At 40.1% G+C, this 27,442-nt stretch overlaps 2 protein-coding genes across 2 annotated transcripts; both read left to right on the top strand.

Moving 5' to 3' along the window:
- Positions 1-167: 167 nt before the first annotated feature.
- smarcd1 (SWI/SNF related BAF chromatin remodeling complex subunit D1) lies at positions 168-18,902 on the top strand (the record flags this gene model as incomplete). The annotated part of the gene is made up of 13 exons (XM_083939718.1): positions 168-356; positions 7,951-8,126; positions 8,796-8,838; positions 9,334-9,456; positions 9,881-10,003; positions 10,259-10,375; positions 11,182-11,283; positions 11,457-11,618; positions 13,239-13,336; positions 13,489-13,624; positions 14,869-14,991; positions 15,999-16,100; positions 17,420-18,902. The coding sequence occupies 13 exons, from the start codon at positions 168-170 to the stop codon at positions 17,471-17,473; spliced, it is 1,548 nt and encodes a 515-aa protein (XP_083795844.1). The 3' UTR covers positions 17,474-18,902.
- A 1,064-nt stretch (positions 18,903-19,966) lies between these two features.
- Positions 19,967-26,847, top strand: LOC310965467 (glycerol-3-phosphate dehydrogenase [NAD(+)], cytoplasmic-like). Its single transcript, XM_083939080.1, has 8 exons — positions 19,967-20,124; positions 21,710-21,887; positions 23,416-23,556; positions 23,684-23,822; positions 24,432-24,544; positions 24,874-25,110; positions 25,218-25,324; positions 26,304-26,847. The coding sequence occupies exons 1-8, from the start codon at positions 20,084-20,086 to the stop codon at positions 26,398-26,400; spliced, it is 1,053 nt and encodes a 350-aa protein (XP_083795206.1). The 5' UTR covers positions 19,967-20,083; the 3' UTR covers positions 26,401-26,847.
- Positions 26,848-27,442: the final 595 nt, after the last annotated feature.

The raw sequence follows: 27,442 nt of genomic DNA, 5'->3' as shown, positions 1-27,442 counted from the left end.
TTAGATTATATTTGTCCTATAACCTAGTACAGTTTTGCTGCAGTACCGCAGACATCCTGCAGGGTTCGCTAGGGGGCCGTCAACAGGTCACAACCAATCAAAACTCTGATCTCGCTCTCGCTGTAGAGCCGTGCCTCCACCACCGGCGGCGAACATTCAGTGTAGAGATGGCGGCCAGAGGGGGGTTTCAATCGGCAACAACGGGAGGTGGTGGTGGTGGAGCAATGGGACCCGGACCGCCGGTACAGGGCGCAGGACCAGGCATATGCCCCGGGACGCCTTCTGGGAGGATGGTGCCGTCGTCGGCCGCGCAGAACCACATGTACCGCTCCCCCATTCCCGGGCCTGGGTACCCGGTGAGATATCACTCCATCTTTGCTGCTGACGCGTTAGCCAGTCGGCTAGAACAAAGCCTCTTACCCGCTGCTTTGTCACTTGCGGCTAACGCCACCGACACCGGTGTGGGCCACGGCTCACTGTAGCTGTCTGTCCCGCCGAAAAGTTCCCACCCGTCAGAAACGTTTTAACCGGTCACTTTTAGCGACTATGAGAGTTTGTTTGTCTTTGTCCCGTCGCCAACATTAGGGTGAGCTAGTTAGTCATGGTAGCAATTAGCTTAGCGTGCTAACGTCGCTAGCTGTTGACTGTTTCTCAGTTTCCATGCTGAAATGCTATTATTATAAATGGGTTCGAGTAGGTTCTGAACAACGTTGGTGAGTCTTTATTGTTAACCGTCGTGCTTTCTCGAGTTCTTGTTGAATTCACAAAGTTGACTGTACTGTTTGGCAACGATACTATGTCTGGTTCCACTTTTGAATGAATCGGCTGCACGAAGCTGCAGTTCTGTACCACTGCAAATTCTCACATGTTGCAGAAGAGGCTCAAACCAGGACCAGACTGCACCCACCCATGTGTGTTTAGTTTTGTTTGTTGCATGCCAGCTGGTGTTTTCCACCCTGCAGAGGCAACATCAGCGCCTGATTTTTTTTCCCTCCCAGTTTTTGTTATCTCCTCCAGAGGCATTAAGAAATCATTCATCTGTACTCCATATTTCTGTATTCACAAAAGAATGAAAGCCAAAGCCTAAAAACACAACACCGCATGTGTAAAATTAATAAATAAGGCAAGGCAACCTTTAACCCTATAAATATTTTAAATATAGGTAAAATAACCAATGATCAGATACACTACACATAGACATACCTGCATGCAAATACACAAACAGTCTGTAAAATGTGTAACAAACATGGTGAACCCATGACTTAGAAGGAAACTACACCCCCACCCCCATAATTCCCTCCTCATCCCGCTAGCTGAACATAGTGTACTGTAGGTTTATTTTAAAATTTTGTGTACATCAAACTTCTCGTCACTTAAATTTCCCTTTCTGTGTTAAAAATGGTTTCAACATCAAACTGGCTGGTAAAGGTGTTACACAACAAAATAAGTGGAGAGGGGTGGTTACCGGTGTTCATCCATTCGTAACAAGAGTGAGAGTTTTTGTTTAATGCACAGTGTTGTACATTGTTCAATTTTATTTATAGTGCCAAATCCTAACAAAAGTTATCTCAGGACACTTTACAGAGTAGGTATAGACCCAACAATTCCCCCGTAGAGTACGGTGGCAACGAAAACCTTCCCTTGTTGATAACATACAATTGAATTTGAGTTCATATAAAAATGATCCACCATGGGGGATGTGGCTAACATAATAACCACAGTGCCTGAAATGATGTGATGTTATAAACGGAAAGGTTTGCCAACTGCCATATGTTTGTTGTAAAACGAGGTCTGCTGTTTTAATTTATCCATCAACTGCTCGCCATATAAAATGTCAGGGAATTAGGGGTGCAACGGATCAAAAAACTCACGGTTCGGATCGTTTCTCGGATCAGAGTCACGGATCGGATAATTTTTCGGATCAGCAAAAAAAAAAAAAAAGACAAGACAAATAAACATAAGTTTGTCTTTTGTTTATTAACACTTGTTAAATTAAAACATATAAAATCAACTGAAAGTGCACAAGGCATAATATCTTCTTTTTAACAAAAACAAGTTAAAGTGCAACATTAGAAGGCATATCTCCTCCCCTTAAACATGGACCAATGACCATTAATGAAAAACAACTTAAAATGCAATGAGGCACATCATCATCTTCCTTGAAACTTTGAAAGTGAAATAAAGCCTATTTAGCCTTTGCACAACCGAATATGGCCTCATGTCTGCAGCTATAAACACACCGATAGCGTTTGTGATGGCTTTAGCCCGGTCGGATGGTGCAGCAAGGGGCTGCTTAAATGCCGCGGTGATAAGCGGTTGTTGAGCAGGCTTCATTTTCACTCCGGTCAGTGAAACACCGGGGTGATGTCGCTTCAAATGCGTGGCCATGCTCGATGTGTTTCCACTGTCATATGGCTTTCTTGTGCCACAGTGCCTACACACCGTCAAGGTTTTATCCACCAACCTCTTTCCTTCATCATTATAATTGACAGGGAAGCCAAAATGCTGCCATACAGGGGATTTAAATGACGCAGGGTGTTCAAGCTCCTCCGTTCCTCCGCTCGCCATGACCGCGCTGCTCTTAATAAGTGTGTGGACTGAACATGCGCACAACTTTTTTTTTCATAAGTCAATCCGCGGATCACGTGTGTACCGAACCGAAGATAGTGATCCGAACGGATCACGGATCAATGATGATCCGTTGCACCACTACAGGGAATAGTGAGTAATGCTAATCCCTCCATCCTAAGGGCGTGATCACACTGTCCTTTTGGCCGCGGCCAAAACCGGTTTTTCAGCTAAAGTCTAGTACCTTTAAGCCATGTGAGTGCACCCGCTCCGCGCTCAAAGAGGTGGGCTTTAGCGGAGCCGTTTGCACATGTACGAGCACGAGCGTGCGCACGTGTACGAGCACGAGCCCTACGCAGTAGCGTTATGTCCGCCTGTTCGGACATGTAAATAGAAGGACGGACCATGCGCGGACATTTAACAACAACAACAATGGCGGTGAAAGGTTCACGTTGGTGTGGTGCGGAGGTGGAGTGTTTACTGCAGATTTGGTCGGATGAAAATATTCAAAAACAGTCGACAAGACGCACAAAAACTCCGAGGTCTGTGGAAAGATTTGTAAACAAAGCCACACACACGCGATCAATGCGTGTGACGTGTTACGGCGTGATGGCGTATGGACAGCAAGAAGCATTGGCCGTGCCCCAGGTAGTGTGAGTACAAACGGGGCTGGGGCGCGGGGGGAGAGGGAGGGGGGACAAGTACCCTAAAGCACGGGGCACGGTACGGATGGACAGTGTGAGTGCGCCCTAAGTAAACCGTCATTTGGAATGACAGACATTTCAAGTTGTTAAAACAATGGTTGTTTTTTCCCAAACTGTATCACAGAAGTCATTTGTTATAGCAATTTTTCAAAACGTATTACAATTGTTGTGTTCTAGTCTTTGAGAATCATTTTTTTTGGTAAGGCAGCGTTCCATCATCAAAGCCGATTGTATTAGAGCAAAGTCATAGGAGTGCCCTCCGAGCATCTATAAAATAAACCAAGTAAAACAAAAGTACTAATCCAAACTTCTGGTAAGTGTTAACTTTGGACAAATAAATGGGCGCCTCCCTAGGGAGGTGTTCCAGGCACGTCCAGCTGGGAGGAGGCCTTGGGGAAGACCCAGGACTAGGTGGAGAGATTATATCTCCACACTGGCCTGGGAACGCCTTGGGATCCCCCAGTTAGAGCTGGTTAATGTGGCCCGGGAAAGGGAAATTTGGGGTCCCCTGCTAAAGCTGCTGCCCCCGCGACCCGACCCCGGATAAGCGGATGGAGATGAGATGAGTTCCTTTTATTTAGTTTAGTGCGAAGAAGAAGACTTTTGAATAATGGCACCCAGGTATAATTTAAACTTTATTAACCTGTGACTCGTGTCTACATAATGTGTGAATCCGGGCTAATACAGACATACTTCCATACCTTCAATTTGCTCGTTTTGTCCAAAACCTGCAAATATCCAGTTTACTATCACATAAAACAAAAAATGCCACATGTGACAATTTAAAAGAACGTGGAAGAATAAGGGAATGTATTTGTTCGACCAAAATATTTAATATCAAAATATTTGATTATTGTTCGACCAATATGGTTTATTTAGGGCCGATGGGCGATACAGACTGCAGATTTTCTTGAGACGATTTTCTTAAGCCGATTCTACTTTTGCTCCCTCAGTTTACATCATAAAAATTACACAATGATAACAAATGTTACAAGTCTCAATTTAAAAAAAGGAAAGGTTAGGTAGAACAAGTAAACCATATTTAACAAATATTAACAAGTGAGGTAGAACAAGTGAAGGGGTGAGGCTAAAGTCCACAACGCAGCGGCCCGGGTTCGTTTCCCACCTGTGGCCCTTTGCTGCATGTCATCCCCGCTCTCTCCCTGTTTCCTATCCCTATCAATAAAAGGCATGAAAACTTCACAAAATAATATTTTAAAAAAGAACCATTAACAACGTGTTCAGCTTCGCCGGCTGTTTTAGTTTACATGTTATGTGACTGCAGGTGAAGCCCATTTACTGATTTTGCTTCTTCACAATAAAAGCATTTGAATAATAAAACAACGGGGGAGACTGTTATAGAAAATGAACATGTTTATCAATTTCTAAGACACAACTTTTCAATATCAACGGCTGATGTTACAATGAAATTACAGGAATATCTGGTGTTGGTTAGGTTCGGAATGAAGACGTTGTTTAAGGCGGCAGGCGTGTGTCGCTTAGGCGGCCGCCTAAAATCCTGATTTCTCAAAAGCTCTCCATCAGTCGGCGGCGCACCTTCATATATGCTGTGATGCCTGTGTCCCACTGAGTGAGACGACACACACACTTCTGACTGAAAAACGTAACCACCATTGAAATTGATTGCTAACGTGTGCTTAGGGCTCTAACAGGGCGAACTCACACTGTCCATCTGTACCCTGCCCAAGCACGTTTCACGGCTAATGTCTAGTTTGTTTGACCAGTGTGAGTGCAACCGTACCGCGCCTAGGAGTGATGAGCTTGCCGGTCACATCCGGTTTGGGAGAGGTGGGCTTTTGTAAAGCACGTTTGCACATGTACGAGCACGAGCGTGCGCATGTGCACAAGCAAGAAGCCTACAGCGATTCTGATGTCATTTTATGTGCGCCTGTTCGGACATAGAAAAAAAAGACAGACCATGCGCAGATGTTTAAAACAATGGCAGCGAAAGGTTCACGTTGGTGTGGTGCGGAGGTGGAGTGTTTACTGCAGATTTGGTCAGATGAAAATATTCAAAAACAGTCGACAAGACGCACAAAAACTCTGAGGTCTATGGAAAGATTTGTAAGCAGCGACGCATCACGATGATGCCAATCAATGTGTGTGATGTGTTACGGCGTGATGACGTGTGGACAGCAAGAAGCATCCGCGCGAGGCCCAGGTAGTGTGAGTACAAACGGGCCTGGGCCGCGGGGGAGAGGGAGGGTGGGGACAAGTACCCTAAAGCACGGGGCACGGTAAGGATGGACAGAGTGAGTGCGCCCTTTACCATACCCTATAGACCATAATATCACTGCAATGGCAAGAGGACTCCGCCCTGCTCAAAAGTAGGGAGAGACGGAAAGAAACAAACACACGCATCCAAACCTCCAACCAGATGGTTGCTAAATAAAACTCCTACAACACTGAACGGAACCACGGAACAACGTCTGCATTACTTTATCCTATGACCAGTGTTCATAACCGCTAACGTATAAATACCTAGAGACACAATGGCAGCAGTTTTATAGAAAAGGCATTTGGCATTCATGTTTACATTTGGACCCACAAACTAGCTTAGCTATAGTTTCAAGCAAAAGACATAGAGCATGCATTTGGCATTCGTGTTTCCATTTTTAATGTGTATGGCAATATTTCAGCTAAGTTAAACAGCTCAAAGTTACTTTGAAAGTTTAAAACTTAATTAACCTTTGCTGGTTACTGTCCAGTTATGCATGCTGCTACTTCACAGTCACAGTATTCTTTTTTTTTGTACCAGTTCAGTACTATTGTATTGGATCATGGATACATCTCGTGATAATGTTACCTTAATGTTGACAGAAATGACAAGTTATTTATCATATATTCACAGCAGTCGAAGTGTTTGCTGCTAGGCTACTGGCAACCTGAAATATGGTTTAGTGAAAGAATGTTGTATCTTTTTTTTCTCCAGTGTCCTTGACTGCTTTCACTCACAAAAGCAGCCTTTCAGTACATAGTGAAAGAGGCTTCATACTCTGAATACTGCATAACTCCTGTTGTTCTCAGGTAAACCAAGGTTGTGCTGATGTATAGTGTAAAGAGCACTAAATGGTTGATATGCAGTCCCTATCTACCCACACTGCGCTGTGGAAAAGGCAGAGCACATTCATCTTGGTTGTATTGTTGACATGTCAATGTCCGTCACTCTTCCTCCCTTCCACCCTCCAACATATGCGGGAGGAGAGAGTGAGTTTTGCGTTCACCTCACTCATTTGTCATACTGACTGCTGGAGGGAAAGCTGCAGTCTGTGATTTGTCCTTTATCTGCTTTTCTTACCTGCACTAATGCAGTCCAATACACGAAGTCGCCTGTTTGAGTTCTTAGCGCTTGGTTTGGTGAGTTGGAAGTCGAGTTTATGTAATAACTTGTTTGAAAGTGCCAGCATGTAAATTGTTGCTCTTCTTGTAGGACCAAACTGTGTAGATTTGACGATAGAGAACAGTGTTTGTATATTAACAATACAGAGGTACTGATTATGAGCCGTTTGTTGTACTTTAAAATGTCTTGTGCAAAATGCATTTCATTAGTTTACAGTAAATACATTCATATCTGCAGATGTGCTGTGAATGTGTTACTGCTGCCTCCATTGGCAATTCTGCACTGATCAGTGGTATTTATTTAATTTTACGTCTTGTTAGGAACGTAACCGTAGTGTTTAATAATATCCTTATTCAGTATCAGACTTTGATCTGTTTTTATCCTCAAAAGCTTTTATTATACATTGACCTTGAAAGTAGCTTTTTTTTGTAATTGGTGAACCCACAAATTATTATTCATTTGCTGATTTGCAGCCATACTAAGGTTATCTGATGATGTCCACAGATGTCACTGAAGTAGGATTTACTTGCTTGCTTGATACTTTATCTGCAGGGTGTTTCACATCTGTGACTCATCTCTGTTTTTCTTTATGGCTTGTTGAATGCTTTGGTTCCCTCTCTTTGAATCATGCTTTTCAACAGGGCTTGTGGCACCTAAGGGTTGAATATGTATTGACAAATTACATATATTTTTATGAACATAAACAATTATTTTCATTAGCAATTAATCTACCAATGGGTTTCTCGATTAATCATCTATGGAACATCAGGAAAAAATAATAATTCCCATCACAATTTGTACTGACCAAGGTGCTGTTTCATATGTCTTTTTTGTCAGGCCAAGATCTAAAACCCACATATATTCCATTTGCTGAATTAAAAATATGACAAGGAAAAGCAACAAATTCTCACATTCAGGAAGCTAAAAAAAAACAACCAAATGTTTGGCATTTTTTAAATGAAAAATAACTGAAACAGTCAGTGGATTACCCCAATAGTTACTGCTTATCAGTACAACATCTGTTTAAACTGAACCTGGATAAAGAGAAAGACCTGAGTCTCAAGTTTCCCAAGCTAGCACATTTACCTAGACCGCTTACAATGGTAAATGCAAAGCATGTAAGGTGCTTAGACCAGATTGCTATTGTCTGAACAAACCTGGGAATGAAAATAGACAGTGTGACATATGCAAAACCTTAGTACAGGAGGTAAACTATATGCAGACTTCGAGCTGTGAAATAAAAAAAACTAATAACCAGAAAATCTTTTTTCCCGAAGTTTTATGAAAAAAAACATCTTTCCTGTGTTTTCTTTGCAGAGACCTGGTATGCCTCCATCCAGCCGCATGACCCCACAGGGACCAGCCATGGGCCCTCCAGGGTATGGCAACAGCCCAGTGTCTCGCCCTGTGATGCCAGGCGGGATGGACCCATCTCGCAAGAGACCTGCTCCACAACAAATACAGCAGGTTCAGCAGCAGAACCGCAACCAGCAGTAAGTCGTCCCCACTCATACAGAAGATCAATATTTAGAGCTAAACTTGACGTATGTGCTTTGTTGTATTGACAGCCATCTGTAATAGAGGCATTGGGAGATCAGCCTTCCTCAGACACGCCATCCTGCCGTCGAAAACGTTGTTTCCTACTGGAAATCTGTCTTTCCTAATCCAGACGGAAAAAATTACATTTCTATATGGGAATGTTTTTTCTTTTTTTATGGAGAGATGCTTTGTTAGATGTGAACCAGCTTCCTTAAATTTCTTCTCAAACCGCAGTATGGGTAGAAGGAATGATTAACTGAAATGTGAAACAGCACATATTTTTGGTGATATATTTCAAACATCCTCTGGCTTCAGCTTCTCAAATGTGAGGATATTCTGCTTTTCTCTGTTGTATATAATTGTATATTGACTATATTTGGGTCTTGGCCTGTTGGTTAGGCAAAACAAGCTATTAAAATACCTTATCTTGGTCCTCATATATGAAATGCACACATTGCGGTAAATGTGTCCTATATTGCTACATTTGTTTTTGAACCTGTGTGATACTGGTCCCACTAGCCTTTTAGCTCAGGGGACTGAATTATTGTGATTATGTTAATGCCGCATTGCTACGCTTTGACTTGCACTCATACTTATCTTGTATCAATAATTTGTTTTTACAGCACAAAGAAGAAGAAGATGGCTGATAAAATTCTACCTCAGAGGGTGAGTATTAATCAAACAGCAGTCTGTGGAAAACCATTAATCCTGGTTTTCATTGTGTTAGAGAGATAACATTTGCCTGTCCATTTTCATTTAGCCGAGGTGGCTAAACAAAGGAAAGTTGGTATTTAATTGGCACTGTTTGAAGAACTAAAATTAAAAGTGCACTGACATCATGCACTTGAGATTACTTATTTGACATTCAGTGTTGTCCATGATGTATCTCAAACCTCTTGCACATTGTTTTTGATTTGGAACTCTGTACTTTGCTTGTGCTTTTTATATTCCTATAATACTCAGTATTATGTTAGTGCATAGAAGTTGGTGGAGCAGTTACACTTACTTGTTGTCATATTATTGGTACTACGTCTTTTTTTAGTTCTATACCACACATGTTTGAGACAGGGTGGACAAAAATGATCCCAAAATGGTTGTTAGAGACCACTTTATGGATATAAGGTTGAAAAGTGATGGTGTGTGTCTTTTTCTGTGTCCCAGATCAGGGAACTGGTCCCAGAGTCTCAGGCTTACATGGATCTGCTGGCATTTGAGAGGAAGCTGGATCAAACCATCATGCGCAAGAGGCTTGACATCCAGGAGGCCCTCAAGAGGCCAATTAAGGTAAGGTTCACTGAGTCTGGTTCAGACCTGAAATTAATTTCAAGGGCATTCAGAATCCTAAGGGCCTTCATCCACCCTTATAACTGGACATTTTAAAGTAATGTCATTCAGTAAAGGCTTGTTAAAATGTCTGCAGCATTATGTGTTGACATTTCACCGACTGTCATATAATGGTTAGTTTGTTTTTTTAAGTAACAGTGGACAAGATGGTGTCTCCTCTGAGTGTCCTCATTCAGCAAACCAACATGTCGATCTGATCTTGAATTAAGCTACATGCAGCCACAGAGGAGCTTTTCTTGAGTAAAGTGTATTTTATCGAATGAAACCAAACTGAGCGGCTGTGTTTAGAAGTTTTTGTCAAACATCAGTGTTGAGTAAATGATGGCATATAAATTTAAAGATTCTTTTGATTGATTGTTTCCAGCAAAAGAGAAAGCTTCGGATCTTCATATCCAACACCTTCAACCCTGCAAAGCCAGATGCTGAAGATGGAGAAGGCACAGTTGCATCATGGGAGCTACGTGTTGAGGGGCGTCTGCTGGAAGATGTAAGTGTCATGATTTAAATGTATTAGTTGGATGTCTAAATGTGATTCTTTTGTTTGTACTATATTTACTTATTTATTTATGAACTAACACGTAAACTACTTAAACAGTAGTTTGTTTTCACAACAGCGAATAAAACCAACCAGATTATTAATGTCTCTTTACCCTTACGCTTTAATGTTTTACATACACAAATATATACAAATATTATCATGCTTGCTTTCATATTTCCAATAACCATTACTGTTGCTTTGCAGACGGCCGTGTCCAAGTATGAAGCCACCAAACAGAAGCGGAAGTTCTCCTCTTTTTTCAAGTCTCTGGTGATTGAGTTGGACAAGGACCTGTATGGTCCAGATAATCACCTTGTGGAAGTAAGATTATTTATTTTGTGTATCTGAGTCCTTCTAGGATTATATAATAATATAATAATATAATAATATATATATATATATATATATATATATATATATATATATATATATATATATATATATATTTTTTTAAACTTTTCTATAAAAGTCAGTTTGTCTGAATTTTTTTTTGGCTTAAGATTGTTTTCATTATTGATTAATCTGCCGTTTTTTTGTTTCATCCACTTATTCTCTGTTGTATTTTCTTAGGACCCAAGATGACACGATTTGGTTTTATCCAACTAAAAACCCAAATATATTCACTTAATCAAATGATGCAAAATAATGCACCTCAAATGTTTGGCATCGATGCTTAAAAATGACAAAAAATAAGCCATTATCAAAAAAGTTTATTTATTTTACAGGGACAATAGTTGGCTAAAGAGCTACATTTGATAAGCGGTCCCTGGACAGGCAAATCTAGAAAATAATTATGGCAGTACAGGGTAATAGGGAATAAACATAGCATCATACAAATATATAAAAGCGCTTTGTTTTTAAAACGGCCAACTAATCCAATTAAGCCACTTATCATTTCAGCTCTTATTATATTATTTGTATTCCTTCTTTACTCAGGTTAATTTGTATTTTGAACAAGGGCACAACATTGTATTTTGACTCATTTCAATAAAATCAATGTGGCAAACTGAACTGCATTTTCCTTACATTTACTTTAATGGTAATTTAATGTTAGGAGTAAAGCATGTGTTGCTTGCTTTGTGTATGATATTTTAATACTTGTTTTTAAATGTACCATGTCATTTTAGTGGCACAGGACTGCCACCACCCAGGAGACTGATGGTTTCCAGGTGAAGAGGCCTGGTGATGTGGGTGTTCGCTGCACTGTCCTGCTCATGCTCGACTACCAGGTGAATTAATGCTTCATTCTGCCTCTCAGAACACCATGTGGTATGATTATGTTGGCTTCAAGTGCTCTTAAAACGTTTGTTCAGTTTGTGAAGAAGTAAATAAAAGCATTGATTACATCCAACAACAGATTCACATTATTTTAATCCACTCTCTATTTCTGTGTACCAAACAGCCCCCTCAGTTTAAGCTGGACCCCCGGCTGGCTCGCATGTTGGGGATCCACACCCAGACCAGACCTGTCATCATTCAGGCACTGTGGCAGTATGTCAAGACCCACAAACTCCAAGACCCTCATGAGCGGGAGTTCATCAACTGTGACAAATACCTGCAGCAGGTGAGTGAAGTCCTTTTGTAACATAACACACTTAAACCTACACTAAACTTCAGTGATGTATTTTGTTACTTTAAAATACAACAAAAGAAGCCTCTCTGTTCTTAGTACCTTGAGTACAAACTTTAGCCGATGCATGAAGCTGGAATGACTGATATATAATTACATAATTCCTGCTCTTGATTTTGTGCAGTCCGTCACTCTTCCCTTCCCTCTGTCCTTGTATGGAGACTCTTCTTTCTGGGTCACTGACTGGTTTCTTTCTACTTAGCCAAGATAAACAAAGGATTGTGGAAATTTAACAGTGAATTTGTTTAAAGTTAACATAAAATAAATTTGCTGGTTAGCTTATAGTTTCTTGTAAATAAAACAATGATTTGATTGTGGTAAAGATGCAATAGAGACATTAATTTAAAAGCTCTGTTTTGCTGTTTTATCTTCACAGACTTAATAATAGTCATAACAAACTCTGAAAGAGAAGCCAGCACGCCATAGGGATAAAAGTGAGAGGACCAAGGGCTATATGGCAGTATGGACACAAAGGAGGCATTGGTTCATGCCATATCTTTGTCCCGGTCACTGTGGGAAACTATTTGGGTGGCAATTTTTGGCCCGCCGCTGAAAAAATTCAGGACATTTACATTATTTTTTTACTTTATTATTTCAACTGAAGAGATGTACTCTACTATTATAATATATTAGTACTCAAATATTCTACTATTCGGGTTTTTGTGCACTGGGTAGATATTCAGTTCTCTCTTTTTTTAAAAAACAGAATCCCTTTTTCCTCTTTTCTCTCATCTTGGGGCTGGGTGCACAGCAGGGAGCTGCAAGAGCGACTCAGCGGTTCATTAAAATGATGATCTGTTGTCGACAGTGTTACACTTAAAATCATGCGTGCAGGCTGACGTTTACCGCAGTATTATGAGATCATTAGTCACTAATTTATTAATTCCACTAAAACACTGCGGTGCTGTGCTGTCCATCACAGTAACAAACATCTTAATATTTGCTCTTGATTAGTACCAGAGATTCAAAGCTCAATATATGGTATTTGGGGCAGCCCTAGCGGAATGAGCCCAGATTAAACTGCATAGAGTAATCACCACTTTGTGCCAACATGAAAGTGAAACATGTAAATAAAAAGTACACTATTCAGGGTTCTTACAGTGCTGGTAATCCTTGGAAAACACTTGAATTTTAGTGTGGTCTTTTCATGGTTTGAAAAATTCTTTGATTTTGAATTAAGTGCTTGATTTGTAGGTTATATGGGATGCCAAGTCTACCTACAAACATTGTTTCCCTTCGATTTGTGACCCTTCTTTATTAAAAAAAATTAAAACGTTTTAGTTGTTTATAGCACAAAACAACTAATTTAATATGGTTGAGTGCAATAATCAGTATATTGTATATTCTGTATACAGATATGCTGGAAAAGCTTGATAATGCACCTTTAAAAGCTTGAAAAGTGCTTGAATTTGACTGGTGATAAAGTGTAGGAACCCTGAATATTGCTATTTTCAGTGAATTTGTATGTAACTGCACTTTTCTTTAAATTCTATTCAGCCTCCTGTTGTGTAAACAGTATTTGATTCATTAAGTGTGTTTGTTTGATTTTTGCAGATCTTTGAGACTCAGCGAATGAAGTTCTCTGAGATCCCGCAGCGCTTGCATGCACTCCTGATGCCCCCAGAGCCAATCATCATCAACCATGTGATCAGGTAACCTCATTAGTGATGTATGAGAGCCCCTCTGTGACAAACTTCTCATGTGAAAATTGTGTTTTTACCAGTCTCCTACTGGTTCATTTTTATCTCCTGCTGCTAATGTCTCCACATACTACTAAAACTAAATGTACTGCATTATATAATAGTGTGGACCCTAATGACCAAAAGAAGACTGCTTGCTATGACATTGACGTGGAGGTAGACGACACGCTGAAGACCCAGATGAACTCCTTCCTGCTCTCCACAGCCAGTCAGCAGGAAATAGCAGGATTAGACAACAAGGTACAAAAGAGAGTTTGAAAGAGACACATCCACTCTTTGTTTAATGAAAGGGAGTTGTTTCCTGTTTCCTGCAGTATTTCTGTGCCTTTTTTGGAGGTTTGGTCTATTAAATTACTAAATTCTGGCTGACTGAAGAGCAACTTACACTCAACAACAAATGTCACACAGAGAGGGAGCATAATTTGTTTGGCGAATTAGTTTGAAAAAAGACTTAATTCTTTGTGACACCTTCCAACTGCTGTAGATGTGTAAAGGCCATTTTAAGCACTCATTTAAAAATGCAGTGTTTTTTTTTTTATTGGAGCCATGTTCAATTGTGAGCCTGCTGAGGACAATTTCACACACATCTGTTCTCACAAATTGTTGCCTGTGAATTACGGCTTTCTACCTGGCCAGTTTTGAGGTTAGTCAGGTCTTCTTGACCTCCTGCTAGCAGGCATTGCATTGGCTGGGATAGCTGTAATCATATTGAGCCATTCCTCTAAAAGACGTCCTCCTGGGTAGTCTTTGTTCCGAGACAAGTCAACGTAATAAATAGAGAGCTTGTTTATAGTTGAGAGGCGCCTTTCATTTTGTCACTTTATTTTGGTTTATTGATATCAGAAAAGTTTGTTGCAGAGCCTTCTTAGTTTCCTCTGATTGTATGGTATGTTCTGGGGAAAAAATTACAATGTACAGGTGCAGTGGTTTAAAGCTGTTTGGAAGCTGCTGATTTAAGGAAAACTTGATGTAAAATGGTTATTAAAGAGGCCCTATTATTATGGAAGCTAGCCTTTTCAGCTGTGCAACATGCTAACATTAGCTTCAACAAGTTAACCTCCAAAATAAACACCGTAACAGCATAAAGGTGGCCGAACTTACAGCTTACAGTTTGAGCCAGTGTCTAGCAGCATGGCCAATAGGGAAGTCAGGATTCCTCTACGGAGACAAATCCCAGAAATTCTAGGAAATCTCTAATAGCGACCGACACCATAGCGTTCAGAGCTGAGCACAGCCAACCCAGACGGTCAGAAGGGCTCACGTCTAAATGCAAGTACTTCATTATTTGACTCTTTGGTATTATTTAACATGGTTATAAAACAAGTACACTCATAGGTCAGAAAAGATGGAAAAGCATAATAGGTCCTCTTTAAGAAAAGACCTGTTCTTCCTTTTTAGTGTCTGTGATAATTTACATTTAATTAATACATTATTAATTACTTAAATTGATGACCATTCTCTTCATTCTGTCTAATTATTCTCAGATCCATGAAACCATTGAGACCATTAACCAGCTGAAGACCCAGAGAGAGTTCATGTTGAGTTTTGCCAGAGATCCCCAGGGCTTTATCAACGACTGGCTGCAGTCCCAGTGCAGGGACCTCAAGGTGAGTCCATACGTCATGTCTGAAACCTCTAGGAGGTTAAAGCACTTTTATCTATGGTCTAATATGTCTACAGATACCATGTTGCTTCTGCTTGGCAAAAAGAAATCCCAAATCATGTTGCAGTATATCACAGCTGTTGGCTATGTACCATGCATACCTAGCTGGTTTTGTTTTGTGTACTTTAGACAAGAGAAATGTTTAAATGTGTCAGTCGGCCCATGTAAAGAGGCTGAAGGTCCTCGAGGCAGCAGCTGCGGGTTCAACTCCGACCGGCGGCCCTTTGCTGCATGCAGAATCCGAAAAAAGGCCGGGTCATTTTGGGATACAGAGTGGATACAAATAAAAGAAACTGCTGCAGCGCTTAAAAATCTGATTATAAATAACTAAGAGTATCTCAGAAGGAAACACTCTTTTAAACTACAGAATCGGAAGAAAAGAAACAATTATAAACATAACCTTTTGTATTTCTAAGCCTGGTTAATTTCCAAGTTCAGCAACTTCCTTGAGGTCATGTTTGAGGCTAATAACATGTGGTTTGTGTGGCAAGAGTTTCAAAGGTCCAACTGTGGGACTTCACAACGACATTACATAAGTATGTAGATGTAGTGCTCTCTCAGAACACAAGGCTCATGCTGCTCACTCAGGTGTAACCTCCTGTGTTAAAATCAGTCAGAATAGAGCGTGAAACATTTAATAACGTGTGACTGGACGCACTCTTGCCTCTGGTCTAACGACTGAGTGAGCCGATTAACTGCTGACCAGCTGTCGCCCACCTGCAATGTTTGTTCAGCTGAATCTGTGCAAATTCAGTTCAAAGCTCGCTGGCTGCTTTCAAAGCATCTGTCAACCATATATTTTTTTCGAAGTTCTCTTGTGAAGATATGTTTGTCATAACTGCCGTCAGTGTCTGATAGAAGTTATTTATTCTTACAACATCCTGGGCTCATTTCTCATCTGTTGGACCAGTTGCGATGGAGTTATGTGTAAATGTCTTTCTCTTTTTACAGACCATGACAGATGTGGTAGGAAACCCAGAAGAAGAGCGAAGAGCAGAGTTTTACTACCAGCCGTGGGCTCAGGAGGCGGTCTGTCGTTACTTCTACTCCAAGGTAATCCAACTTATTTCTCCTTCTATATTTTGTCTTTGTACCACATTGGTCGCTACTCAATTTCCTAAACAACTAGTCAATGAATTGCCATAACATTTTCTATAGATATTCATGTCTCCTAGAGGATGAATCATATTGACTTAAGTAAACCCTCTGCTGACTTTGACTCTGCCTGCTTCCCTTCAGCGCCCGTAAAAACCATCACATACTTTCACAACCGTGCTGATACGCAAGACAACAACAATTAATCAATCAGAATAATTGCGTTTGATTTTAATGACAATCTGCTAATGGTTTTAGTTATAATCAGCAAATGTTTGCATGCTGCTAGCACACTAAAGTAAGATGGTAGCACTGGACCTGAATACTCAACTATTTGGGTATTCGGTTTTTTTGGGTAGTTATTCGGTTTTCAATTTTGGTATTTGGACAATTTTTTTAGTTTTTTTTTTTAATTAAAAAAAGAAAAACAATGTCTTCAATTTAACCAAGAGACATGTGTTGCAGCACAGCGAAGCATTTTAGCTCAGTGTGAAAGTCTTTGCTATGTTTTGCTGTCATTTATGGTCACTTTCTCTCCTCTCCTGGGTGCACAGTGAAGAGTAACCTTGTTACTGTGCTACCAATATTAGCTGCTCTGCTTCGACAATGTTAGACTTAAAAGACGTCATCAGACAGGCAGAAATTCACTGCAGTGTTCAGAGCAATTACCACTAGCTGCCAGTTAATAAAAATTCCACTGAGATCACAGAGTCACAATTTAACCTAAAATTCTGACATATGTAGAAGTCTGTGTGGTTTTACTGAAGCAGACTGGTGGGGGGGGGGGGGGGTTTTCTGGCAATTTAATGAAGATAAACTGTTTACAGCTGTGCATAAGGCCATTGCTCACTGAGCTGACTGGCTCCTTCCCTGTGCATGCTGCTCACTCCCATGGATCCCATAGGCACTCAACAATTGAGCCAAGATAGCCTAATATTGTTGTCTGAAGTTATGTCAAACAACAATATTAGGCTATCTTGGCTCAATACATGAGGTCTGTCCTAAGAGATTTAGTTTCTGACTCTGGGAAAGTATCCCAAAATTACTGTATCACACTCATTTAGGCTATTCTTTGATGTTCTTTTGGAAACAAATGTAACATTTATTCACTTCCATTTGCTGAGCCTCCCGTGAAACAGTTTTGAGCCCCCCTGGGGCGACATCCCTCACAATTTGAAAGCCTCTGGTGTAGACTCTTGTTGTTTTCGTCATGGCAACTGTTGATCTTTTGTCATAGCATTGTCTTCAGATGATTAAATCTTTTCTGTGTCTTTTAGGTCCAGCAGAGGCGACAGGAGCTGGAGACGGCCCTCGGCATCAGAAACACCTAAAGAAATCGATCCACAGGTGACAAATAAGCAGACGTGCTGTGCTTTCGGAGACGACTAATGTGTGAGCGTGTGTAGGATGTTTAAAATGAATTCCTCACAGAGTTTTCTGACAAACTTAGAGAGACATAGATACTAGATGGCTTTACCGTTTAAATAGGATGTCCTTTTTTTGTTTCATCTTCACCATGCAGCTCGACTACTGTTGCAGTTTAGTTTCTACTTACACTTTTTTTATTTTGTCTTGTTACTTTGTTTTTCTCCTCACACCAGATGTCCTTTAGCACAATGTATTTTCTCTTGCATGTCTAAGCCTTATCTGGAAGCATTCCTTTCATTTTGATACATTGTGCCCACACAAAAGTACAGATTGTACGCAAATGAAAATCAGACGGCACCTTTTAATGCATCTTGTCCCTGAATCTGAAAATTTGTTTAATCAGCTGGAATGTGTTGATTCTGCCTTGGCTTTTGTTCCCCTTATTTTAAAAAGTAAATTTACATTTAACCCGGCCCCACCCCCCTCCCCAGATACTTGCCCATTCAGTTAGATATTGATTGTGATTGTGTTTGTAATCAATCAACTTTGCTGCACATTGGCTGTTCATGTGTCACTTTGTCTTAAACTGTCACTGGTTTGTTTGGACAGTTTGTGCCACAGTCTGGCGTACAAGAGACGTCTAAGAGCTCAATCATGGCAGCATGTACATCTTTTGTTTAAGTGTGCCATTTAGTATGAAGTTTTTCTTTTTATCTTTTTTTGTTATAAATGATTCTTGTTTTAAAAATATGTATTATATCAGTACTTGTCTTGTTAGCTAGTACGGATTATCAAGGAAGTAGCTAGTATGAGTACCTCTAGTCTATGTAGTTTTGTAAATACTGAGCAGAAAAAAACTGAAGATGGATGTGAAGTAAAATTGTATCTCTTATCCTGGCAGATGTTTTTCTTAACTCTTTGTCTACGCTCAGATAGTTGAACCAGTATTTATAATAATAATCGGCCCTCACTCTCAGAGCAGTGATTCAGCTCTCCTCAACATAGAGACGGCAGTCACATTTGATGAATCGCTGCTCCGCGGGATGAAATGTGCACGGCATTTATGTCGCCTGCAAGCTGGGAAAAGTTAAACCTTCTGCTTTTTGTTTTATGTATTTTTAATTATGTGCAGAGAAGCCATAAACACTTTAGATTTAAAGAGTTGTAGCTTCTGTGTACGCTAGATAAATATCTGACATCTTGAGTTTAATGGTTGTTTCCCTGTTGAAGGTAAAGATGAGTGTCCTGGCTGAAACTTTAGCGTGTGTGCATTTAATTCATGAGTTCCAAGAATACACTAATGTGGGTTTGGGCAGGTACATGGTTTTAAACAACCTCAACAACACTGGGGGGACTGTAATAGTATTTGAATCTGCAGACTTTTTCATGGACCAAACCTATTTTTCTGTATGTTCTTATTATGTTATAATAAAGGATATGTAAAATGTACCTGTCTGTCACTGATTTTTATTTCAGCTCTACTTAATGAGAAACTGCTTTAATACTCCGTTATGAATTGCAATTGGGCTGCAGTTCATTTCATTATTCATTAATCTGGAAATTAGTTTTGAAATTAAGCAATTTTTCATGTCAGAAAATGGCTAGATGCCTAAAAAACCTTTCAGACGTGCTGTCTGGCACTAAAAGACAAAGAAACCAGCAATATGTGTCAGAGGTGGCGGATATACTCAGATTCTTTAGAAAAAAGAAGAAACGAGGGGTTCATAAAATAAATATGCAAGGTCATGAGATGATTAATGGGGCAAAAAGAAAGACAAAGCTCTGCTGCACAAATCAGTTTTTTGGGGGACTTTCTCTATTTGCTTTTTAAAATAATTTCATAGTTTACCCTTTAGTGGCTTTATGAATCGATCTGAGATATTTAGATATTAAGTCACTTGGTGGAACAACTAACAACTCAAAGACATCTGAAAGAGACAAGACCCCCATCTAATTTGGTTACTAATTAGTTTTCTTAGTTTAGTTAGTTAGATAAATAACAATCTGTAACCATTGTGTATTGTATGTAAAATCTTAATCCAAACTAGTAACTAGTACAGCTGTGAGATGAATGTAATGGAGTAAAAAGTACATTTCTCTTTGAAATGTAGTTGAGTGTTGAGAACCTCAAAATTGCACTCTAGTATAGTACTTGAATAAATGCATTTAGTTACTTTTCACCTCAAAATTAGTTATCAAAATCGTTTCATTTCATTATTTTCAGCTTTAGTTTATGATGCATTTGAGGGACCAATGTATTCCCTACGATTGTCGTTTTGCATCAGGCAGTAACTTAATTTAAAAATGTAACCAAACAAATTTGGTGTGCTCCCTTTAAAAAATTATATTACCACCTCAGTGACTCATGTTTGTAAAACGTCGCTCTGAGCTGAAATAAACTGTCCTGTTGCTGCTTTGAGATAAAGAGAGAGAGTTTGTCTGAGAGGCCACAGAGCAGACCAACCAGCAGGAGTGGGTGTGCCCTGAGCCTCAGCTGTGTGTCCGGTATAAATACACTTGTCCCGGCTACAACTGTCTTCGCAGACAGCTCCTTCTGGAAGGTCAAGCACATCATGGCAGCGAAGAAAGTTTGTGTGATCGGCTCTGGTAACTGGTGAGTGAAGGGATTTAAGATGCTCAAATTAACTTTGATGCACTTTTGGATGTCTTTCAGTTCAGTGTATAAACTGAGAAGTATGTCAGTGGTGCGCTGCAGTAGGTACAGTATACAGTATAGTCACCATATCTCTAACCATGTTCTCTGCCTGGATTAGATTTCACACTTGGTTGAAGGCTTGTCTGTGTGTGTGGGTGTGTGTGAATGATGTCTAAAAGACTACCAGACTTCGAATGAAAAAAAAGCTCAATGTATCCTTTATTGACAGCAGGTAAATTATTCATAAAGTTAATAAGATGCAGAGCGGTGTTCTGCTGACTTATTTAGTTTTTAGACACATTCCTCTTTTATATTTCATCTATATGTGGTTTAATTTTCACTGTGATATGTTTGGAAGACATTGATCAATACAGTTTTGAGAATATATACACTGTATCCATCAAGACTTTATGGGCAACAGTGTTCTGGTGAAAGACCTGCATTCAAAATGGTACCTATAAATTAAGCAAATATTGTTATTATTATTGTATTCAATTATAATATAATCTTACTTATTATTATCGATGCTTTAATATGTAAGTAGAATTTAATGCTGTAGCATGTCCAGAGAGATCATTTAAACTAAGTTGTGTGTGTGTGTGTGTGTGTGTGTGTGTGTGTGTGTGTGTGTGTGTGTGTGTGTGTGTGTGTGTGTGTGTGTGTGTGTGTGTGTGTGTGTGTGTGTGTGTGTGTGTGTGTGTGTGTGTGTGTGTGTGTGTGTGTGTGTGTGTGTGTGTGTGTGTGTGTGTGTGTGTGTGTGTGTGTGTGTGTGTGTGTGTTCTTAATCTTGTTTTTACCTGCCCTGGGACTGTAGATGGAAATTAGCTTTTAGCTAGAATCTGGTACAAATCATCTTTTTACACTATGTAACCAATGAACTTTGTACATGGTCCCTGAAGTAAATAAACTAAGCTAAACTAAACTAAGTACCTTCCTACTGAATTAATTTTGAATGAGATCAGTTGTGAAAGGTCAAAAGTGCCAATAAATACCAAACTTACTGATATTAAAAATTTATATATGACCTTAAAAAGGGATTTCTCACAGCACTTAGCCCGTGTTATGTGGACATCCACTAGTCTTAAAATGAAACTGTCCTCATGCCAAGATAATATTCCTCTGGTTTTTCGTCGTTCACTATCAGTAAATAAACTGTTGTCTTCAAAACAATAACTAACTATAAGAAATTATCCAGGAAGTAGCAAAAATTGACTTTTTATATATTTCTAAGGGTAAAATTTGCGGTCAGTGTACAACCTCTTAAATATCAGTAATAACGGATGCAAAGAACATTTTCTTATGTGAAAATACAGAAAAAAAATTAAAAAGTCAGTATCAGCCAGACTCAAAATAAACTGTCAAACACAAGATTAGATATATAGTGACTTTTTTTAAATCATTTTTTCTTCAAATATCACTGCAGCACCACGACAGAGTGGGAAATCCGTGTATAATCACACATCAAAAAATGTAACCTTTGAGAAATTTCAACCAGCTGCTGTCTCCACATCAGGGTGCTCATTGTGTGTGTTTATGGCCACAGGGGCTCTGCCATTGCTAAGATTGTGGGTGCCAACGCCGCCAAATATGACACGTTCAACACTACAGTGAACATGTGGGTGTTTGAAGAGACGGTGAGCGGCCGTAAACTCACAGAAATCATCAACACGGACCACGAGAATGTGAAGTATCTCCCCGGCCACAAGCTGCCCCCCAATGTGGTGAGTATGAAAACTTTAAGGACTGTTTGGTGTTTCCTTAGAATAGAATAGAATAGAATGACTTTAATGATCCCAGACTGGGAAATTATTTTGTAACAGCAGTAGTGCGTCAGCAAATAAAAACTTTGTACATAACATAAATAGAATCCAATATATACATAGTGTATATATACAGTGCACAGTGTGCTATAAACAATAAACAATAATAATATATACAACAAAATATGCAAAATATACTATAACAATAATAATATATACAAAACAAAACAGTAGAGAGAGCAGAGTTCTCTGTCAGGCGGAGGTGAGAGAGTTACTATAAAAAGTGATGGATTGTGGCACGAAAGATTTCCTGTATCTGTTGCTACGACAGCGAAGCTGAAGCAGCCTTCTGGAGAAGGTGCTCCGCTGTCTGACCAGTGTGAGTTGGAGAGGGTGGAGAGGATTATCCATGATGGATAACAGTTTTTTCAGTGTCCTCCTCTCCACCACAGCCTCCAGAGGGTCCTGTTTGCAGCCAACCACAGAGCCAGCCTTCCTGATCAGTTTGTTGAGTCTGTTGGTGTCGCTGGCGCCAATGCTGCTTCCCCAACAAACCACAGCAAAGAAAAGTACACTGGCCACCACGGACTGATAAAAGATCTCCAACATCTTGCTGCACACGTTGAAGGATCTCAGCTTCGTCTGCTCATCCTCTTCTTGTAAACAGCTTTAGTGTTAGATCTCCAGTCCAGTCTGTGGTTGATGGTAACACCCAGGTACTTGTAATCCTTCACCGCCTCCACCTCCTTTCCCAGAATGCACAGAGGTTGGAAAGCCGTGTTCCTCTTCTTCCTGAAATCTATCACCATCTCTCTGGTCTGCTGATGTTCAGCCCAGGTGATTCTGTCCAGTCCACTTCACAAAGTTGTCTACCAGTGCCCTGTACTCCTCGTCCTGTCCCTCACTTATACACCAAACAACAGCCGAGTCGTCAGAAAACTCTTGCAGGTGACACGACAACAGTCAGTGGTGTATAAGGTCAACGGGAAAGGAGACAGTACAGTCCCCTGTGGAGCTCCTGTATCACTAACCACCACATCAGACAGAACACTGCCCATACGGAAAAAATGTGGCCTGCCTGTCAGGTAGTCGTTAATCCAGGAGATCATTGTGTCATCCACTCCCATCACCTGCAGCTTCTCCCCCAGTAGTAGTGGCTGGATGGTGTTATAAGCACTAGAGAAATCAAAGAATGTGATTCTCACAGTACCTCCTCCACCATCCAGGTGCGAATGGGCTCGTTGCAGCAGGTAAATGACAGCGTCATCAACTCCCAAGTGGGGCTGGTAAGCAAATTGCAGAGGGTCTAGCTGGGCTCTCACCTGCGGCCTCAGGTTGACCAAAACTCTCTCCAGCACCTTCATGACGTAAGATGTGAGGGCCACTGGTCGATAGTCATTGAGGTCTGATGGTGACGACTTCTCTGGAACAGGAATTAGGCAGGAAGTCTAGGATTGAAGTTTCACCAGATTTCATCTTTCCTCATCAGGTGGCTGTGGCAGACTTGGCCGAGTCTGTGAAAGGAGCAGACATCCTGATCTTTGTGGTCCCACACCAGTTTATTATGAGAGTTTGCGACACCATTAAAGATCACATCAAGAAGGATGCTGTAGGAATGTCTCTCATCAAGGTAACATTGCCTTGGTAGTTTGTATTCATCAAGTACCATAATAGAATAGAAATTTCACAATGCACTAAAGAATAGGATGTAATGATGCACAGGGATTTTCACATGCTAATTGTGTGGTCGGCTCCAGGGCGTGGATGCAGGTCCAGAGGGTCTCAAGCTGATCTCACAGGTCATCAAAGGGAGGCTGGGTATCGCCGTGACCGTCCTCATGGGAGCAAACATCGCCAACGAGGTCGCAGAGGAGAAGTTCTGTGAAACAACCATCGGTATGGAGGATAGATGGACATTTGATGCCTTCATTTACGGGGACACAATAACATTTTTATGAAAGCCCATTTACAACAATGTGATGCAAAAGGACAGATCCTGTAAGTCATTATAATGAGAAAATAACTACTTAGTATCTCAAAATAATGACTTGAGGACTTTTTTATTACAAAGTTTTCCTCTTAATTTTTCTTTTAATGATAGAAATGGGCTTCCATACATTTGTCCTTAGAAATGACTTCCTCTAAAAGTAATGCTTTGGATCTCAATGCCATGCTTACAGGTTAGAATTTGTCTTCCCACCTCACGTCGGTGAAGTCAAATCTTGTCTATTGACCTTTTCCATTAATTTATTTAAAGAACAAGATGAGAGGTACTTTGTTTATCTGGTTCTCTGTTTAAAACACATCCATACACATACTTTTGAGCCATTTTGGTGAATAAGGAATAACACAGAGCTTTATTTTAAAAGGTTTTGACAGAACAATAGAGTTTTCTTTGTTCTGTCTAGTGTAAAATATGCCTATTTATAGTTTTATACAGTATACATTTCGTATGTGCTGCACTATGGAAACTGGTGATGATTTATTTGTTATTTTTTGACATAGGGTGCAAAGACAAAGCCTACGGGACCATGCTGAAGGAGCTGATGCAGACCACCAACTTCCGTGTGGCTGTCGTGGAGGAATCTGATGTTGTGGAGATCTGCGGGGCGCTCAAGGTCGGCTTTTCTCCTCCATCAAAAACAAAGTTACTCCTTTATTTCCACCAATATTTGAGCACTAGCTGAAAGTTCAATGTCATGTCTGGTGCTTGAGCTTTTAAAAATACATAAAAATTGTGATGTTGAAAAATGTACTGTAAAAAATCTCATTGTTGTTTTTTGTATATATACGGAAGTAATATATAACAGGATGTCTACATGAATCAAAAGCAGTTAACAGATTTGTCTCTAAACAGTGAGATTCCTCATATGCATTACTACTTACCTCAACACATAAAAAACAATATCACAAAAACATTAACCTGTGATCTGTATTGTTGCTGCAGAACATTGTTGCAGTGGGAGCAGGTTTCTGCGATGGCCTGGGATTTGGCGACAACACCAAGGCAGCAGTAATTCGTCTCGGCCTGATGGAGATGATCGCCTTTGCCAGGGTCTTCTGCACAGAATGCCCTGTCTCCCCCGCCACCTTCCTGGAGAGCTGCGGCATCGCTGACCTCATCACAACCTGCTACGGTGGACGCAACCGCAAGATCGGGGAAGCTTTTGCCAAATCAGGCAAAGTAGGAGGAATATATTTTGTCTCCTCTGTCCCTCCCTTTTTTGATTAGAAGCATGATAATGTGATATATCAAACACTCAAACGACACTAAACGTCTCTCTGTTTCAGACCATTGAGCAGTTGGAGAATGAGCTACTGAACGGTCAGAAGCTCCAAGGTCCAGCGACTGCAATGGAGGTGCACCAAATCTTGAAACAGAAAAACATGGTGGAAAAGTAAGTTTGTCTCGTGTTTTATTATGAGGATCACATGATGGCTTGTTTGGGCATTTATCATTCCTACAATTACTGATACATGTCAGTTTTACTGAATGCATTTGAATATGGAACCTTTAGAAAATAACATCTGATTGTGTTTGCATGTTATCCAAACATTTACATAAACATTTAAAGGAACGGTTTGGCATTTTGGAAAATATGCTAATATGCTTTTTTGCTGAGAGTTAGGAACATTGATGCTACTCATGTTTGTAATGTAAATATAAAGCTACAGGTAGAAGCTGGTGGGAGCTTATATGTCCCCAGTGACCCACGTTCCCCAGCTCAATACCCTTTTAATATGACACATTAAGGTGACCGTTAATGCTTTTGTGTTCTCAGTAATACTTTGTTTGTGTATGTTTCCCTAAGTCAGTTATGTGGCAAACACTTCAACTTATAACATACTGAGTTTATACTCCTACAGAAACCTACAATCTCAAATTATTTGGACAGACAATTTTCTCGACTTCCATTCCAGACATTGATATCGACACAGTTGCTGAAATGATTTCTAACATTCACATTGCATTTGAAGCATTAATCTCCCTTCGTTCTTTTGCTTTTTGAACAGTAAAGATATTCATTAGCAATATCTTTGGAGCATAGTGATGACCCTGTAGTGGCACAAAGACTGATAACACCCAGCCTTGTCCTGTCCAAACGTAATAAAATCTGTCTACCAGCACCTCTAAAACTCATAAAATAACATGTTTTATCTTGCTTGTTTAATCAAGTTGCGTTTTTTTGAGGAGTTTATTTGATCGGCTTCACTTTAAGGTTGCTGGGAAACCAGCAAAGACTTCAAGAAGTCAAGTGAGTTGTACCAATCTTCTCATCTAACTCTTAGCAAGGAAGCGAAGAAGCCTATTTTCCAAGATGTCAACTATTCCTTTAATGATTTATTTTTCTTTCTTTTTTTTTTTTGCCCCTGCAGGTTTCCTCTTTTCACTGCTGTATACCAGATCTGCTTCAACAGCCACCCAGTCACAGAGTTCGTCAAGTGTTTGCAGAACCACCCAGAGCACATGTGAAGGGTTACAGACTGAGGGTGAATGGATGGAAGTTGAGAAAAGACCTAGAACCACCTTTTAACCCAGGTGATCGACGGAGCGGAGTAGCCTTCTTTACCTGAGCTTCTGAGATGACCTGCATTACATTACATTACCAACAGAAACTACTAACTTCTATTCTTTACTGATTAGAGACCTAAATGTCGCACATTGTTGCATTAAATCGACCAAGTCTTAAAAGTTTTAAGAATTTGACTTACTCTGCCTTACAAAACACACCAACCCTGACCTGAATGTTGCAAAATGTTACATCATTTATTGGTTAAAAGTGCCTTAATGTGCTTTTTTCACTGACATGTATGTAAAACAAAGCACTGAACACACAACAGTTACCACTCCGATTGTGTTGTTTTATAGTCTGCACTTCTTATATTAATTTATTTTGGAATAAAGTATTGAACTCATTAACGTTGTGTCCGTTTTCATGTGTAATGTTTTCTTTCTAACTTGCCTGTATGTGCCTGCAGGATACAGTCATACACACTCTGCAGCAGCCTTGCTGTAACCTGACCTGAGCTCAGTCAGGCTGCCACTCTAAACTCTTCACCTTTACCATTTTCTAGAGTGTCTACTTCAACCTTTCTCTAAGCACACGTCCTGCCTCAGTCCTCATAAGTGATGGCTGTGTTGTTCAGTATGGATTAATGATGAAGCTGTAATTAATTCAGCATGATTATAAACACTTTCAGAATCAAATCTTTCATGATGTTTTTACAACCCACATACATATGTATATATTTTTAATTCTGTTGATTAACTCATAAACATCTCAGAAGATGTAATCTCTTTCAGGATTCTGTTTACAATATCTGCTCATTCACAACCATCTGTCTGCCAACATATGCCAGTGTATCCCATCAGTGCTCAGTCCCTGTAAGTCACAGCGGAAAGGCAGCATGAAAAAGCCTATTACCTCTGCTGTTGAAATGGTATTATAAATTCTCTGCTTTGCCAGTATATTAACTGTTAAAGCACTTGGCCAAAAATCCTCTCCACGTATGTT

This window comes from Echiichthys vipera (genome assembly GCF_963691815.1).
Source record: "Echiichthys vipera genome assembly, chromosome: X".
Classification (NCBI taxonomy): Eukaryota; Metazoa; Chordata; class Actinopteri; order Perciformes; family Trachinidae; genus Echiichthys; species Echiichthys vipera.
This window is presented reverse-complemented; position numbering and strand designations above follow the sequence as displayed.

What these genes read in the sequence shown, in the direction of transcription:
- LOC310965467 (XM_083939080.1), top strand. Translation starts at nt 20,084, where the DNA reads ATGGCAGCGAAGAAAGTTTGTGTGATCGGCTCTGGTAACTG. An exon ending in CTTTTGCCAAATCAGGCAAA is followed by an intron (nt 25,111 to 25,217) that starts GTAGGAGGAATA and finishes TCTCTGTTTCAG; the next exon opens with ACCATTGAGCAGTTGGAGAA. An exon ending in CAGAAAAACATGGTGGAAAA is followed by an intron (nt 25,325 to 26,303) that starts GTAAGTTTGTCT and finishes TTGCCCCTGCAG; the next exon opens with GTTTCCTCTTTTCACTGCTG.